The sequence below is a fragment of the Cnephaeus nilssonii genome, assembly GCF_951640355.1.
Source record: "Cnephaeus nilssonii genome assembly, chromosome: 21".
In the NCBI taxonomy this organism is placed as follows: Eukaryota; Metazoa; Chordata; class Mammalia; order Chiroptera; family Vespertilionidae; genus Cnephaeus; species Cnephaeus nilssonii.
This window is the reverse complement of record NC_137092.1, coordinates 29106271-29125084: the sequence shown is the minus strand read 5'-3', so window position 1 is coordinate 29125084 and position 18814 is coordinate 29106271. Positions and strand designations below refer to the sequence as shown.

The window sequence follows — 18814 nt, the reverse complement described above, 5'->3', positions numbered from 1 at the left end:
CTCAATTCTGGGTGGATACTTGGTTTTTTCCCTTTACTTCTCATACAGATACAGACATTTTAGGGTTTCCTGAGTGCAAGTTGTTTTTATACTCCTTTACTTTTCAGGAGTGAGGCTTATTATAGTTACGGTTTTGGGGTCAGGTTAACATGATTATTTTTGGCTATAGGAGGGAGACTCAGTAAACTCTGATTGTCATAAAGACTATAAAACTCTTCTATGTTTTAGCAAGCCTTTTGACAACATGGGTTACCAAGGCAGCATAATTTTTTTGAAAAATACCCTGGCTTGTTGAAGAGTGTTCTATGAGGTGTTGAACGTGAGTAAAATCGATGTAGTCAAAGTACATTTTACGTTGCGATAGTTTTATTGTTATGTGAACTTGTTTATTCACTTGTGAAATAAGAGTATGAATCAGTAAGATTCTTTGTTGTGTTAGAATATGATAATTGTACTAAAGGGAGAGTTCTAGAAATTTACTAAACTGTTCTCATATATTTGATTTCCTTAAAATTCTAGATGATTGGAAATCTAGCCTGAAGCTGATTCTGTCTCCATTACATTGAAAGATAATAACAGGTTTAGTGACACTGATTCATTTCACTTGCCACCAGGTCTCTTAGAGAAAAGGAAGAGTGGTTGGGTCTAGAAAGGAGAAAGAGGAAAATTGAGCATTGCTAGCTCATTTTAGCATAATCCCACTCTTTGGGCATCTTAAGTTAATGGAGAGGGGAAAAGTTATGAGAAAGGCTCATGAGTACTTTTGAAAACACTTTCAGAATCATGAAATTACAGGTAGGAAGAATGTTAGAGGTCTGGCTGTCCTCATTTTCCAAGAAGCTTAGTAGCACGCAGAGCCGAGCCAGGCTCACAGAGCAGCATAGCTCGAGCCCTGTCAATCAATACATTTTTTGACTCAGAAAGAAGAATATCTAGGATTCTTTGATATCACCATCTTTTTTTGAGGTTTTGGGGGAAAAATCTGGGAATTTGTTTTATTTTCTTAGGGAATAGTTTATTCCTCCCCTCTCCCCCATCACTAGTACTGCTACACTTGTGCAGAATAAGGCCACTGGAAATTGCAAATGTAGAATGTAGTGGGGGTAAAGGGGACATGCATGGAAACTTAACACTTGGGTGTTATAAGAAAAATATTTTGAAAATTGACAAAACAGTGGTAGAACTTATCTTTTAAAATGTTTCTGCTTTTTTTTTAAGATTTAAAAAATGTAAGGTAGGAGTTTAAAGGGATTTCTCAGCTTTACCATATTTTATTCTGAAAATAGCTTCACAAACTTATTTGGTCTTTATTTCTATAAGTTTTCTACTTTTGAAGTTAGTCACATCTACTGACTAGTCGCCTGGTGTTTGTAGTAGCTATTGTGTAGCTTTATATATAAATCAGTATTCTTGGTTTATGTTTAAACTTTTTATATAGATTTTGCAAGTAAAGCAGTTTTAGAGAAGTGCTTTTGACAGCCACACAGCCTCAGGCTTCTTTTTGGCAATTCAATTTCAGGGTATATCTTTACAATTTTAATCTAAGAATTAGAATTAGGGCTAATGTATAATAATATTCTGCTAATAGGGAATATTCAGACACTGTGGCAGTTCACATTCGATGCAGTATGTTGGTCATTATCTACCTGTTTTAAGGACTCTGGCAGAAAATTGCGAGGGATTTCAAAGCAGATAAAACCAATGAACCCAGTTCTCAGACTCCTTAGTTGAGCAAGTTCACAGAAATCAATAAAGGAATATACCTTGTCTGTCTCCTGAAGTGCCTCTCAAACTTTTCTACCCAAGTACTTCTGACTGTAGAGGCAATATGAAATGGGTACCCCAGGGGACTAGTGAAATATGATCCTGAAGTTCCTTTGAAGTCTTTTATCTTGCAAATCCATGTAAATTTTACATTCTGTTCCATAATAGATCTTGGTTTCTTTTAATGGTAAAACAATATCCAGCTCCCTTCCACACATATAAAAGGCTTTATGCTCAGGAAGATGTACTGTGCTTATTTGGTAGTTTCAAGTACCCCCCCCACCCCCTCACACACATTTCATCCCCACCCCCCCACCCTCTCACCCCCAGACCCACTCCCAATCCCAGCAGTGATATGGGAAACTAGCATAACATATCCCCTTTGATGGTCTAGGCTGCACTGATAATGGCACTTGGACCTTTGGCTGAATTTAAAAGGAGCTTTATAAATTGCTAGCCATCGATTACATTATGGAGCTTTATCTCAATGACCCTCTGCTCAATCCTAACAGGAAACCTTTCTGAGCAGAGTTGGCATATGGCTTTAGTCTAGAGCTTTTCAGGGCATGCTAGACCCTATAAAACCATCTTATTAATTTTCACTTTTGATTGGGTCAGATGTTCCTCTTTTCCCAGGGCACCCAGTTACTATAGGCTCCAAAGGCACCCTACCCAAATAAGGTTTCCATAAAGTTGCTTGGAAATGTTAAATAATGCATGCAAAATATTAGACATAAGAGTTCCTTACATATAGTAAGTAGTCAGTAAACGTTAACTGCTATTTTAGTGTTGCAATGATCATTATTGTCGTGTGTGCCTACTATGAGCACAGCAACACAGAATGTGAGACTTATTGGTAGCATATTCAAAACAGATGACTGACCAATGATTTTGGATCTTGACTAGTGAACAGATATCACATTTATTATAAAACTAAGTGATATGTACTACTTGCTGTACAATTAAAGAAAATGGAATAACTTAAATTTTTGAGCAAAAACACTAAAAGACAAAACCACAAACTATGCCATTGGGAAAACTGATTTTAGTTTCACATTATTTAACATGTGGCCAGCACATGGAATTCTATGGAGGGTTAGTGCCTAGTGCCTAGCATAGAGTCTAGTTTGTGCTGTTTATGTATGCTGGTTGAATGACTAATAGGGTGAGACCTCATTGTGGAGGCCTAATTGTATACATGCCTGTTTAAGTTAGACATGTGAATGTTATTTAATGATCAATGAGAAGCCATTTCAGAATTTTGAATAGGAAGAGGATGCATTGACTGCTTAAACTGGAAGGAAATGTGCAATGGGAGGCTTGGGAATGGGTGTGGGCAGTGTATTTGAATCTTGGAGGGATACTATAAGCACTTTGAATGAGAGCCCCAATGAACTTTTCTTAAAATCACTATTTTAGGAAATCCTTGAGTGTCCAAACTATAGAATGTAGAGCTAAATTTAACATAGAGACTCTCAGATCTAACCTTATATTATGAATGAGATCAAGTGAATTACTCAAAGCTCTTAGTCCAGGACTTCTGATTCCTAGTCCATTGCTCTGAAATGTATAATAACATTCAAATTGTGGGGGAAACCATATAGCCAGGAGAGTCTCGGGCAGGATTGACCTACATATAGCTTTGTCATCCCTGCTCCAACAAGCCTGAATGTTTTCATGTAATCTGGTTATACATTTAAAATTGTACCACTTGTGCTGGCTAGTGTGGCTCAGTGACTGAGTATGAACTCATGAACCAGGAGATCAGTTCGATTCCCGGTCAGGGCATATGCCCAGGTTGTGGGCTCGATCGCCAGTAGGGGCGTGCAGGAGGCAGCTGATCAATGATTCTCTATCATTATTGGTATTTCTATCTCTCTCCCTCTCCCTTCTTCTCTGAAATCAATAAAAATATATTTTAAAAAATAAAATAAAATTGTACCACTTGGATATTCATGTAGGCTAACAAGCATGGAATGAAAGCAAAACTCTCATTACCACAGAGGCAAACCACTAAAACATTTTGTCATATTTTCTCACTAATCTTTAAAAAAAACCAAACATGATTTTAAAATTAGAACTCTGTTGTTTTATAGCTTTTTTTTTTAAATTTAATATATCCAGACGTTGACTTATATACTTAAACCTTGCACGAATACATCATTTTAAATGCTTATGTAGTAGTATTCCATCATAAGGATGTGCCTATATATATATATATATATATATATATATATATATATATGCACACACACAGATGTGTGTGTGTGTGTGTGTGTGTGTGTGTGTGTGTGTGTGTGTGGCTTTGCAACTAATTGAATGTCATTATGAAAGGGTAAAAATACATCAAACATGACTTAAGAGCTAAAAGCCTCAGAAATGGTGAAATGAGGAGTTTTTGCACATTTGTGGAGAAACCTGAAAGATGACACCTGAGAATTCCTATTACATTTAAGGAAGTTGTGCTGATGAGAGAGGGATTAACACAGATAAAATTGTAATTTGTAGACACTCTAAAATCTCTTATCTTAGCCAATAGTTTCAGTTGTGGCTTAAAACAACATATCTCTTTGTACTTGTAATCAAAAAGTGGGTATATCTTCATTGCACATGCTCCTCCTTTAGTTGAAAACAATTATATAGGAGAAGGATGATACTATGAACTAGGTCTTAGTTCTATTACTGATTTACTATGTGACTGACATTGGACAAGGCGTGTCACCTCTGGTTTCTATTCTGTGCAAGGATAATTAATACTGCTTTAAGTGATTTTTGCAGTTCCTTCTGAACGTAGAGTCTTTGTTTTTAAATCAAAATATGACCTCTTAGGTAGAGTTGACTACACTTTATCAAATTGGAAAAATTAAGCAAAATGCTGATATAGTATATTCATGTAACTTTTAAGTATAGTATCTTGAAGGTGTCCCTCTATCAACTAAAGAAAAAATGTCTCCATTTAACATATGACTGCGTCAAAAAAAAAAAAAATGCAACCACAGTAGGTGATCAAAGGGATAAGTAACTTTCAGGGATTTTGAAAGCCCAGTAGTATTTAGTATTTGCTCTCTCAGCATTAAAAAGGTCACCTTGCTAATACATGTTAATTTTGAAAGTTTAATTGACCTTTGGAATTTTAATATCAACCTTTTTTGGTGTGTTTAGAGGTTGGAGCAATCACTGAAGAAACTGAAGCCTGTGATTGGTGGAGTTTGGGTGCTGTCCTCTTTGAACTTCTCACTGGCAAGGTAAGCAGTGACCTGGAAGCTTAATAAGTTTACCCAGGTGCTACCTTCATTTCAAATTGAGACCATTTAGCCTTTGTCTATAATTTTTAGATCACAGACAAGGTAAGAAAAACTTTGATATACATATATATATGTATGTATATATATATGTGCAGTAAATTTATCAAGATTTCAGATTAAAAAAATAGAGTTGTATTGCACTGAATAAATCAGTGGTAAAATTCTGTATGTCACAATGTCAGTACACAGTAAGATATAAGACTAAACCTTTTTTCTCTTTATTTTCTGTGATTCACTTTTAAATAGAGTTAAATCTGTAAGGTTCATATCAGGATGTATTAGAATTCTTTGGATGTTTTAAACATTTTGTTTGAAATCAGGAGGGAATTCTCATTTTAAAGAAAATTAATGTAGATATGAACGGTAACCTTTTTTTTCTCAATACTGTAAATTTTTCCTATCTGTTCTAGCTTTAGGACAGAATTTATGCTCTCTCTGATCAATAACTTTTAAATAAGATATTTGAGGTTAGTAGACTTTAATAGAGTACTGTGCAGATTGCCTCCTGGGAAGAAAACAGAGGAAATGAACAGTCATAGTTTTATAAGTAGTCCTCTACCTTAAATATGTAGATAATACTGAATTCCCAAGATAATTGTGGAATTTACAAATCACCTATACATACATTTAAACCATAATGTAAGACTATATATATATATATATATATATGTATTTATATATACATATATATATACACACATATATAATTAATTTTGAAGGTTTTTAATACATTAAAATTTTTTAGTTATCTAAAGTCCCTTTTTAGTTTTTATGTATAAATATAAGCTCTTCTACTTATGAGCCACTTTATAACTAAGGTAAAAGGGCTAGAAGCATAAGCTTATGATGTGATTTATCTGATTGCCTTCATTCCAGTTAGAAGTTCTGTAGGCTTAGAGCCCTCGTCCTAAACTGCTTAGGTAGCACTGCTGATTGCTACCCCTCCAGTTTAGACTATTGCTGAGTTCTCTGTACTTGCTGTCCATAAATCCTGGGTAAGAAGTGTACCTGATTGATTGTTTCAGACTCTGGTTGAGTGCCATCCAGCAGGAATAACTACTCACACTACTTTGAACATGCCAGAATGTGTCTCTGAAGAGGCTCGCTCACTTATTCAACAGGTAATTTAATTGACCTATTGGCCAAGTATGTCAAACGTGCAAATTAGCAGAGCCTGCAGCTCCAAAACCTTAAATTAATTTTGGGCAAGAAAGACCCATTACTGATTGCAGATTCAGAACTAGCACTGTGTATCTTCAGGTTTCTGCTATTATCTAAGTATTGGTGAGCTTATTGGTATTAAAAAATTTTTTCCTAAAAAATCTAGGCTAATATTTAATATCTCTCTCTCTCTCTCTCTCTCTCTCTCTCTCTCTCTCTCTCTCTCTGTCAGTCAGTCTGTCTATCTATCTATCTATCTATCTATCTATCTATCTATCTATCTACTTACCTACCTACCTACCTAATATGCAAAGTGTCCCCCTAGGAGTTTGACCGACTGGGAGTTTGATTGCTCACTATGATGTGCGCTGACCACCAGAGGGCGGCGCAGAATGAAGGAAGGCCCCGGTTGGCAGCTAGCAGCCGTTAGGGACCCTACCCGTGCATGAATTTTGTGCACTGGGCCTCTAGTTCTATATATTTATGTAGGTGTAACTTTTTAAGTATTGCGTTTAGCTTGTCTGGAGCTGCTTTATTTTTGCTATTACATTTTGTAACTATATATGAATAGCTATTTTCAATCTTTAATTCATATTTATAAACTTAGAAATGGGCTCTTCAGGTTGCATAGGGGAGAAGTGGTGTTAGAAAATCTTGCCCAGTTAGATCATTCTTAATTAGCTTCATCCATTGATGGAACTTGGGCATTGGTGTCAGTGCATTTTTTCATGGCTTTGAAGAAAAAGATAGTTGATAATTAAAGTTTAGTATCCCAGAAGTAGGCTTGAAACTCTGGTGAGCTTCTTCAATTGATTCCTTATACATTTAAAATGCTCCTCTAGTTTTGAATAATGGATTTGGTGAGTACACTGAGGATTGTCAGTGTTGTGGTATGATAGGCTCACAGCAAATCAGCAATAACGGTCAGGCCTGGGATCTGTACACTTGTATGAAAAATACAAGGGAAAAGCTATTTGAAAAACATAAGAACTAAAGTTTTTGTTTAATGAACCATGAATTTTTTTTAATCAGGGAAAATAAAATTTTTTAAAAGGGAGGAAGGGCTAATATAACATATTAAAAAGAGAAATACCTAGTATCCTCTTGAAGAGTGACTTTGGTTCCATTCAACAAATGTAGGCAAGGCATAGTGCTATAAGCTGTAAAGGTAAGACATAAAAAACTGTATCACAGATGGATGTGACAAAGGCTGCCAAACAGGTTGAAAGAATACTTTGGCAAGTGCAAATACAGAGGGGTTATTGTTGACACAGTGGTAGTATTAGGAACATTTCGTGTAGTGGGTGTTATTTTTGTGGAGCCTTAGGTTTTCAGCATGACAAGGTGGGATGTGGGAGAGTAGCTAGCTGGAATAAATAAAGAAGTCTGAAAGACTCAATTTGGTTTATCTAAAGTGGAGGGATGAATATAGTGATTGTGGAAAGATAAGTTGGGATTCTTTCATGGGGTTCTATTATCATGATTACATGGTAGAGTGATAGTATTTAATTTAGAAAAAAAAATCATGAGATTTTTGTACAGAAGAGTGAAAGAATCAGAACTGTACTTCATGAAGATCCTGAAAATATAAAGCAGCATTATCAGGTTGGAAATACTGAGATGAGAATACCCTAAGCATTTTGCAAAAGAACTAAGAGATAATGCAAAGATATATAAAACATTTCATTTCAATGGGAAAAGGACAGTTACTCATTTGATTTCATCTTATTTGTTGTGGCACAAAAAGGTAAATTTAAAGTGAGGTTTTTTTGTAAATAATTTAAAGAAGGCTAGCAACTGCCAATTTTTGTTTCTCTTCTTTAAAGAAGTAGTCATTATTATACATTGTGGGGCAAAAGTAGGTTTACAGTTGTTCTATGAAAAAATAATGCAATAATTAATAACTAATAAAAGAATAAACTATGTTTTACCTACTCACAACTATAAACCTACTTTTCCCCCACCCTGTATAACATCTAGAATAGAATTCCCCACATTAATTTATAAAGACCTGTTGCTCCCATTTTTATTAGAAATTATAAAGGAGTTGTAAAGGAGTCTAGGCTTAAGGTATGTTAAATCCCCAAATGCGGATACTTACTGCTTATATCGTAAATCTGCATTCTGTCATTGCCTGCCTAAGGAAACTACCACTCACGTTGGGGAAACATCATCAGGAAAGGGAAGAGGGGTCTCTTGGCATGATTAGCCATTTGTCACTTTGACTTTCCTCTTCCACTACATCACAGGTCATAGAGGCCATTTAAAAAAAACCCTCACAAAATGATTTATATGGAAATAATTATTCTGCTTTGGGGAGATTTACCCTCTTTGGTCTGTCACCTTCTTGCTTTTTTCCTAACTTGCATAAAATCCATGGTTCAGTCATCTTAGTCAAGGCAATGGTACTAAAGTAAACATAGTAAATGCAGTTTTTAAAGAAGATATTTATATTTTACGAACCCTCAGAGCATGTATGTTAGTACTTTACAGTGTACATTTGGTTAAGTTGCTTTGTCAGTTGAAAGATTATCTTGGATTTGCCACTGGTTGACATATTCTCTTAAGCAATGGAATCTTTGCATGATCTCTCTTTTGGCCTGGTATAGTATTTAAAATGGCAGAATAAACAAGATAGTCATGAGTAAAACAATTATACTTTTGCCTATAGATTTATACTTGCAAATTTATAGAAGAATCCACGAACTAAGTAAATTGACTTCAGTAAAATGAAAATATGAACCTCTATTGGAATTTCATAATGAGGTCATGCTTTAGAAAGTATGAGGATGGACAAGCCAATTGTAACAAAGAAGAAATAATTTACATTTTCCTGAAATATTAAAAAATATGTGATAGTCATAGTTAATTTTTACCAATATTTGATATTTTATGCTGGGCTGGTGTGGCTCAGTGGTTGAGTGTTGACCTACGAACCAGGAGGTTATGGTTTGATTCCCAGTCAGGGCACATACACGGTTGCGGGCTCGATCCCCAGTGTGGACTGTGCAGGAGTCAGCCTATCAGTGATTCTCTGTCATCATTGATGTTTCTATCTTTCCCTCTCTCTTGCTCTCTGAAATCAATAAAAACATTAAAAAAAAAACCATTTGGAAATTAAACAACACACCTATGACTCAAATAACCTATGAGTCAAAGGAAAAAAATCCCAAGAGAAGCTGGAAAATGTTCTTAAATGAACTAAAAGCAAATACAAATGTACAATATATAAAAATTTATAGGATGCAGCTAAATTAGTTTTTGAGGAAACTTTATGGCTTTAAACACCTATGTCAGAAAAAGAAGATCTCGAGTAAAAATCTTACCTTGCACCTTAAGAAGCAGAAACTACAAAAAGTAAGCAGAAGAAAGGAAGCAGAAATCAATGAAACAGAAAAGAGAATAATAAGAGAAAAATCAAGGTATTTACAAGTTGGTTCATTGAAAAGATCAGCAAAATTAGGAAACCTTTAGCTGACTCTAAAATGTACATGAAAAGGAAAGGGACCTAGACTGTCCAAAATAATCTCTTTTTTTTTGAAGTTTTCAATTAGCAATAATTGCACCTTGGATAAACCTCATTGGCTACGATACTGCCACTGCGCAAAGCTGCAAAATAATTTTAAAGAGAACGGAGTTGGAGGACTCATACTACCTGATTTCCAGTCAGTATAAAGCCACAGTAATTACTTATTGTGTTATTAGAGCAAAGACAGGAATATAAACCAATGGAATGAAATTGAGAGTTCAGAAATAAACCCATACATGATTGTCAATTGATTTTCACTAAAGATGCCAAGATAATTTGATGGTGAAAAGGTCTTTTCAACAAACAGTGCTGGGAAAATAAAATATTCACATGTAAAACCAAAATGAACTAAGACCCTTCATATCATATGTAAAAATTAACTCAAAATAGCTCATAGACCTATGGGAGCTCAAACTATAAAAATTGTAGAAGAAAACTGGAAAATCTTCATAACCTTGGATTAGGAAAAGAGTTATTAGACATGATAACAAAAAGAAAAATTGGTAATGTGGGCTTCATTAAAATAAAAAACTTATACTTGAAGACATTAGTAAGAAAAGGAAGAGACAAGCCACAGACTGAGAGAAAATATTTGCAAATCATAGAACTGTTAGTGGACTTGTATTCAGAATGTATAAAGAACTCTTAAAAACTCAACAAGCAGACAACTCAATTATAAAAATGGACAAAGATTTACCAAGGAAGCTATATGAAATGCTAATAAGGACATGAAAAATGCCATCACTAGTCATTAGGGAATACAAATTAAACCCATAAGATACCACCAATACCCACTAGAAGGGCTATAATAAAAATGGTAGATGCTAGGAAGTATTGGTAAGGATGTAGAGAAACTGGTGGGAATATAAAATGGTATAATTACTTTAGAAAAGTTTGGCACTAAAAGCTAAACATGACTCTGTGATTGCACGTCTAGGAATGCCCATAAGAGAAATGAAAGTCCACAAGGAGACATATACACAAATGTTAACAGCAATTGTATTCATTGACCTTAACCTGGAAAGTCACATGTCCATTAACCTGATGACTAGATTAACAAAACGTGTTATAGCCAACAGTGGAATACTGTTCAGAAATAAAGGGAATGGGTTATTGATACCTGCTACAACATGGATGACTCTAAAAAATATTATGCAAAGTGAAAGAAAGCAGCTGCAAAAGACAACGTATTTTATGATTCCATTTACATGAAGTATCCACAAAGGCCGAGTTTACAGACAGAAAACAGATGAGTGGTTGCCTAGGTGCGGGGCATAGAAGTGAGGATTAACTGTAAACAGCATGAGGAAACTTTTTAGGGTAATCTAAGTGTTCTAAAACTGAATAGTGGTAACAGTTGCGCAACTCTAACTTTACTAAGAATCATTGAATTGTACACTTACAATAGGTGAATTTTATGCTATATAAATTATTCCTTAAAACTGTTGAGACAAAAATTTGAAGATGTGTGAATGTCTCAAAACACATTCTTCCAGCATGCCTATGGTCTACAATAATTGTATATGACTACTTGTTTTTCCCACACTCAACAATTCTGTTGCATATAATATTATTAACTTATACATAAATTCTAATATTGGATAAGTCAAAATATGTTTTACTCATTGGAGCAAATTATTCTATGTGAGTCAGTTATTCCAAGGAAAACAATTTTGGAATACGAATTGGCCAATTCAGACTTTAGGTAAAGTATAGACCCAGTACACATATAATCCACCAGGGGTTGAAAGACTTACTGTGCTGCCCAAACTTTCAAGTCATGAAAGGAGTAACTGGACCTCTCAGAATTTGGTGCAATATCAAAATAATGTCTCACTGTACTTTTGGAATTGGAAATTCACAAGTATAACTATATGAGGATGAGAGAAACAAGGTGAGCCACTCAAGATCATGTTTCAAATCAGTTGAAAAGCCACCACTAGAGTGAAGTTAGACACAGCTCCTTTTCAAGAAAAGATAGTCAATTGGCTATTCATTTGTTGCTGGGGTTGAATTTACAAGTACTTTCCTTTCATATATTTTGTTTTCCTTTAATTTGCTCATTGGATTCCTGTTAGTCACTAAATCCTCTTTCTCAGCTCTTGCAGTTCAATCCTGTGGAGCGTCTTGGTGCTGGAGTTGCTGGCGTTGAAGATATCAAATCACACCCATTTTTTACTCCTGTGGATTGGGCAGAACTGATGAGATGAACATAATGCAGGTTATCTGCATGCATTTTGATCTTCTCTGGGCAGGCATACCCAGCACAGAGGCAGCGCAGCCTCGGTCACTTTGGAAGCACCAAAGCATTGGGATAAAGCCCTTTCAAGGAAATGGAGAATACAAAGGCTAAAAGAGAACAATTCCTTACAAGCTGGACAAGTTATCGGTACATTTGCAAGAGGTGGTTTTGTACAAATCTTTAACGAAGGTGTGACCTTTTTGTATTGACACTTAGTGTTGCAGATGAGTTGTAAACCCAACTGAAAGGAATGCCCATCAAGAACTTCTTCTGGTATGAAACTCCAAGTGTACAATCAAGTGTTACTTGAAAGGAGGACCTTTACATGGCAGCTAACCACGCTTTCTGCTAACCAAGATTGGTTTATATGACCAAATTAATATGTGTTGAATAATATATAAAAAGTGCTTCGTGAATAATGTCATCTGTGGAGATTAAAAAGTGAGAGAAAAAAGAATATACTCATCATGTCTGATAGGAAACTTGCACCACCATACTATATAATTAATATATGTTGAATATGATCCCAAATTGTTTCATGCTTTCAGAAGTCCACATGGAAAGAAAACACTTCATGGGGTCAACTTTGTACTTGGTTGGTTGGTACTGCTTATGGAAGGATTCATATAAACACTCTCTTCTCTTTGACTCTATCTTTCCACTTCCCTGGCCTATTCTCTAATATTCTGTTCTTCCTACCCCTACTAACACATATGCAACAAAAAAGGGAAGAGGGAGTATTTATGTCCCCAAATTGTATCAACTTAATAAGGACTAAGGAATCATGATGTGAAATAAATGTGGTAAAAATTTAAATCTGTCTTTCATTTCATTGCTTAAAAATTTTTTTTTTTAAAGAAAGGCTTCTCTTCCAATCATATTGAAAGTTAGCAATTTCTCTGTCTTATGCTTGACTTCATTTTAGTTTTTGACTTGGTATACTAAGAACCAAAGGATCTCATCTAAATGGAATTGAATGGCAATCCTATTTTATTACTTACAGTGACAGGATTTCCAGATTTGACCTCCTAATCTACTTGACATTGTGTAGAAAGAATCTGAGTATTTGAACATCTCCAAACATTTGTATTTTTTCTTTATGTTGCTAAGATAGGTCCTGTGGTTATGCATTGTTTACAACTTACAAATGTTTTAAAAGTGTTAATGCATGTTTTTTTTTAACTTTATTAAAAAAGAGAATAAGTCACTATTTCCAAGTTAGCAGTTACCAGAAATAATGAAAGCTTTCTGTATGTTTTAATCCTTTGTATTTTGAGATATGTGTGATATTAGACACCGCTCACCCCTATTCCAAGAGCACCTGCCATCTGCCCTTGGCTAGGTCCTCCCATCAAAGTAAATGGAAGCAGAAAATGCTTTAGTGAAACAAAGGAAATGTGCAAGCATTTTTCCTTCTTCTCTTATCCTACTCCCCCTTTTTCCTTTTTGGTCCCCTTATAACCTGAACCCCAGCTGAAGGGCTGCAACAACACCAGGATGGGGAACAGGTCACCAGGATCATAGCTCAATCAAGATGACATCACTCCCTGGAACTGGATTTCAACTCACCAGCCCCCTGGCCTCATAACAGGAACTCATGCAGGTGAGACACAAGAATGACTTCCTGGTAGGACTAGTAGGAAATCTGCAAGTACTTAGAGCTGGCCATTACAGAGCTTCCTTCCAGAAGTGCCCTATGACATGAAAGTAGGGCTTCACAACTAAGGTGAAGCTCCCAGCCCTACCACATGATTTTGGTCCCTTGGATTCAGAGGACAGTAATGTCAACAGATGGTTGCTGTGTCAGTGTGTTGACACAATTGCACTGCTTCCATTTCTGTCTTTCTCTCTGGTTGGTTGGAACGTGTGCTTAATGTAAATGCAGTATTCATAGTCTGATTTAATGGTGAACATTAATTATCTTAGTAATGAACACACAGGATAAATGGCTTTGGGTTGATGAACCCAAGTCTTTTTGTTTGATGGTGTATATTAGAAATATTAGTATTTCTAAGGCTGTGGGGCCGATACTGCTTTTTTGTTGTATTTTTTTTTGAACATGTGTCTTATGGGCCAAGATCATAAAAGAACTTGCCACTTAGTATTTCTCATTAGATATATTTTTTTATTGTGGTATGGTATACATACGATTAACCACTTTTAAGTATACAATTTAGTGGCATTAAGTACATTCACATATTTATTTAAACATCACCACTATGCATCTCAGAACTTTTTAATCATCCCAAACTGAAACTTTCATACCCATTAAACAATAGCTTCCCATTTCCCCTCTCCCAGCCCTTGGTAACCAGCATTCTACTTTCTGCCTCTATGAATTGGACTCTTCTAGGTCTCTCATATAAGCAGAATCTTACAATATTTGTTTTTCTGAATGTAATATTTTCAAGGTTCATCCATGATGTAGTGTATATCAAAATTTCATTCCTTTTTGAGGCAGAATAATATTCATTGTATGTATAAACTACATTTTGTTTAGCCATTTACCTGGCAATGGACATTTAGGTGTTTCTCCCTTTTGACTATTGTGAACAAGGTCATTATGAATGTTGATGTACAAACATCAGTTTGAGTCCATGCTCTTATTTGATTTTATATTTTATAATTTTAAATTACCAATGTTATTTACTATTATTTTACTATGCTCTTTATAAGAGAGCTTTTTCTAACAGGTTGCCAATAATATGGTGTATTGTCACCTATCTTAAGATATGATAGGAAAATCTACCATTTCTATTTCACAGATGGGTAAGTTAAGCTCTTTAAGATTAAAAAAGAATGCCATAATTTTAGCAATTTGTTTTAACTATGACAAGAGTTAAAACTTTTTGAGGCAGATTTTTTCAACTTGTTATAATAACTGAACTCTCGGTAATCTCTTTAAACCTGCCTTTTAAAATTTTTAAACAGCTACAATTCCAGCTTTTCCTACCCTATTTTATTTCAGATTAATTGTGAACCAAGTTTGAATTTTTCTTTCAAATAATGCTGGTACTGAAGAGTATTAAATTTATAAATAATATTCATGCTATGACCAGTAACACTATATTAGGACCCCACACATAGTATGCACTGGTTGAAATCACTTGCTCATAATTTATGAATCCAAACAAAGAAATCTGACTATAGTGTTGAAAGGCTCTTTGCCTCTCAAGGGGCCCCTTATAACATCTTTGTTGGACTCACCTAGGAATTACTTTATAGCAAAGGCCAAGCCTTAAGGTGGGTCATTTTACTTCTCACAAGTAGTTGATTTAACCTCTGGCATATCTAAGTGCTCTGGGTAACAAAGTCTGGTATTTCAGGCTCTTTTTTGAGGATTGTGGAATATAATGGAAAGTCTTAGAGTGTCCTGATCCTATCTGCCTGACTAACTAGACTTTAACCTTAACCAAATAACAGTATTCCAGACCTGTTCCTTACCTATAGAATGAGAAGGAAGGTGAATTCCAAGCTCCATAAACATATGATGAATTTTCTATTTTTCAGAGTGAACTAATTTGATAAACCAACATTGTAGAAAGACAAGGTTAATGAAAATCTAAAATTGATACTTAACTGTGTTCTTATAATTATTTTTCTAGTAATCTCAGATACTTGGGTTGCTGCCATATACCCACTCAGTAGCACAGCCCTTAGTGGTTATGTGGCTATAAAAATTATAAATAGAACGAAATATTAAAAGGTTATTTCTAAGTCAACTCTACACTGGAAAAGGAGAGTTGAAGGTCCAAATAGAAGTATGTAGAGGTGAAAGGAGGTTAGGACACACCTACCTTTGCCCACTTCTTAGACCTTTCTCAATAACTGTGATGGTATTCCTACCCTATTGCCCTCATCTATCATATTTTATGTGTTTATTTGACTCAGTTCTTTGGCAGGCATAATCAGAGTACAAAATTGATACTTTCTGTTTGTATTTAATGCAGAACATTAACCTCTACCAGTCTAGGTAATTTGGACTTTTGAGTATTTGATGTCTACTCAGTTCATTTTAAGGATTTCATATTAGGTCCTTATGTTGAAGGGTTACTAAATGGCAAAAGCTGTGAAGTCAGCTATTTCAAAATAAAGTTGTAAATAGAATAGCTGTAGGGAAATGGGAAGCAAAGTACTATGGGTTTCTGTGACTTGGCATCGCTTACTCTCTCAAGGACAGCAAACAGGAAACCAGAGCATAAGCTTCCCGTTGGGGAAGATTTATGATAGTGGTGATGCATAGTTAGTATAGCTGTGCATTTTTTGTTTCTATCACCTGACTTCTTTCCTTGATTCAGGGATCTCATTATAGGAGAAAATCGAGGCAGAGAAAATTTGTGGAGGTGTAATAACGAAAGTTGAGTGAGGTGGTCCAGGGTAATGCACTTGTCAGGTGTGTTGGCCCAGGTGTCTGGTGCAATAGAGAGCCTTCTTTGTTGGGCTAGGTTTTAAAAAAAGTTATCACATTTATTGGAGTGACATCTATCTATCTATATAAAAGGCTAATATGCTAAGTGTCCCTCTGCCCTTCTGACCCATCGCTATGATGCGCACTGACCACCAGGGGGCAGATGCTCAATGCAGGAGCTGCCGTGATGTGCACTGGCCATTTACAGCGAAATGGCACCACGGACCTGGTGCCCACAAAGCAACACTCAGCTTCCCCCAAGTGGGACACATGCCCTGCCACCACCCCAGAGAGATAGCCCACCAAATCAAATCTGACACTGCTATGGCACAAAATGCTGCTCATAGCCCAGCCCAGCCTGGAAACGGTTGCTGTGGGCACCGGGTAATGACGTCACATAGCAACACCTGGCTTCCTCTCCCTAGCGACTAGCCTCCTTGGAGTTTCTTCAGCCCAGGAACATGATTTGCTTTATAGCCAGGTGCAGATATTTTACACTTTAACCAAATGTTAGTGAAGCGTTTTCCCATGACTCATCTCATTTGATCCTCACAGATGTCCTGGAGTAGGTAGATAGGAGACTCAGTGGAATCCTATTTTCTTTTCATTAGCTGGAAAACAGAGATTTATAAAGTTTAGAAACGACCTGACTGAAAAGAAGTAAGGAATGGTGGACCTTGAAAATGACTTCAGGTTTTCTCGTTGCGCAGAATATAGTAAAATACTGCTGCAGTTAAATATTTTACCCTTTGTTCTCCCTGCATGATCTACAATAATAATCTGCTTCATGTTGATATTTACTGCTGTGTTGCTGACAATTACCTGAAAGAGAAGTTGGGGTGCTTCACTAGGCTGGAAAAAGTTTAGCTAAATCAGAAAGCAGATCTAATTAAGCAAATTTATTCTCTCTATATATAAAAGGCTAAGTTGATGCGCGATACAAATAAAGCTCTCGCATGCGCGATACAAATAAAGCTCTCGCTGGCGCCAATCACACGCGTGTGTTTTGATCTGTCATTTTCGATGGTGAATTTGGTTGACACTTCTATTATAGAGAAAGGGCAAATAGCTATATTAAAACATTTCTTCTAATTAAATTCCTTTCAGTGTGCACAAATTTGTGCACTGGGCCACTAGTTGGTTAATAAAATGATAGAGGTTTCAAGTGTACAATTCTATATCATTTGTATATTGCATTGTGTGTTCACCATCCAAAGTCAAATATTTTGTCACCATATATTTGACCCCTTTTATCCTTTACTATACTCCTCTCCCATTTTGTTTGTCTTGTTCATTTGTTTATTTCAGTTTTATATCCCACATATGAGTGAAATATGTTTTTTAACTTTTTCTGTAGTGCAAGTCTTTGTTCTTCCTCCAGGAAGAGTTAGGCAGAAATTAAAACTATTTCTACTATCCCAGGAAATAAGATGCTGTCTTTTTGGAAAGATTAAGTGACAAGCTTATCTAGAGTCACTTCTATCTCCACCTCCTTGGTGAAGACAGCTGTTGGCAAAGGAAGAAGCCATGAGTGTCTGTGAAGAGCTGCTGATTTCTTTGGGCAGAAATATCTCTTATTGAATGTGGTAAGGAAGAATGACAAAGGAACCAGGTTTTGGTTATACTTAGAGTTGCAGGCATTCTGCTTTTGTAGATCTTAAGAATTTATATCAGCCGAGACCGGTTTGGCTCAGTGGATAGAGCGTCGGCCTGCGGACTCAAGGGTCCCAGGTTCGATTCCGGTCAGGGGCATGTGCCTTGGCTGCGGGCACATCCCCGGTGGGGGGTGTGCGGGAGGCAGCTGATCGATGTTTCTCTCTCATCGATGTTTCTAGCTCTCTATCCCTCTCTCTTCCTCTCTGTAAAAAATCAATAAAAAATATATTAAAAAATTAAAAAAAAAGAATTTATATCAGAAAGGTAACTCTTCGAGGAATGTGAATCAAATTCCTCCTAAAGCTAATCCACAAGGTAAGAGTTTGACCAACCCCCCACCCATCAATATAAAAGGAGATTTGAGAGATTGAAAGGAATCTGAGTCAGTATCAGTGGCAAAATAATGACCGCAAGGTGATGTGCCCTGGTTTGACTCAGTAGCAACATAGGTAGAAAATAAGAAGAAAGGGAGGTGTAGTGTTGGCAAAACAAAAGAAATATTGTACAGCTACTCAGTGTCTTGGGTTTGTTCTGGAGAGAAAATGTTAGATATTTGGAGGATCTGTTTTCAGCCAAAAGTTTCTGAATGACTAAGAAAACTTTAAAACTGAACTTTCCCCTCACCACGCTCTCCTACTGTTTTCTCATTTCTTCTTCTTCCTCTCTTCATCTTCCATTTATCTACTCCCCTCCCACCTATGTGCTTCTCCGGTCACTGAACAAAAGACATGGTGCCTGCCTCCAAGGAC

General features: G+C 36.0%; 1 protein-coding gene across 5 annotated transcripts in view; it reads left to right on the top strand.

Annotated features, from left to right (window-relative positions):
• Positions 1-18814, top strand: part of RPS6KC1 (ribosomal protein S6 kinase C1) — a 503192-nt gene that overhangs the window by 116362 nt on the left and 368016 nt on the right. For 2 of the 5 annotated variants that reach the window (XR_013812996.1, XR_013812997.1), the window contains exons 13-15: positions 4927-5009; positions 6095-6190; positions 13475-13604. Coding sequence is in view for 3 of the 5 variants with exons in the window: in XM_079761914.1 (XP_079618040.1) it covers positions 4927-5009; positions 6095-6190; positions 11859-11969 (290 nt within the window). In the remaining 2 variants the exon portion in view is untranslated. Of the gene's footprint in view, positions 1-4926; positions 5010-6094; positions 6191-11858; positions 12802-13474; positions 14325-18814 lie in introns of those variants that run through there. The other 3 variants (XM_079761914.1, XM_079761916.1, XM_079761915.1) reach the window with 2 other exon arrangements.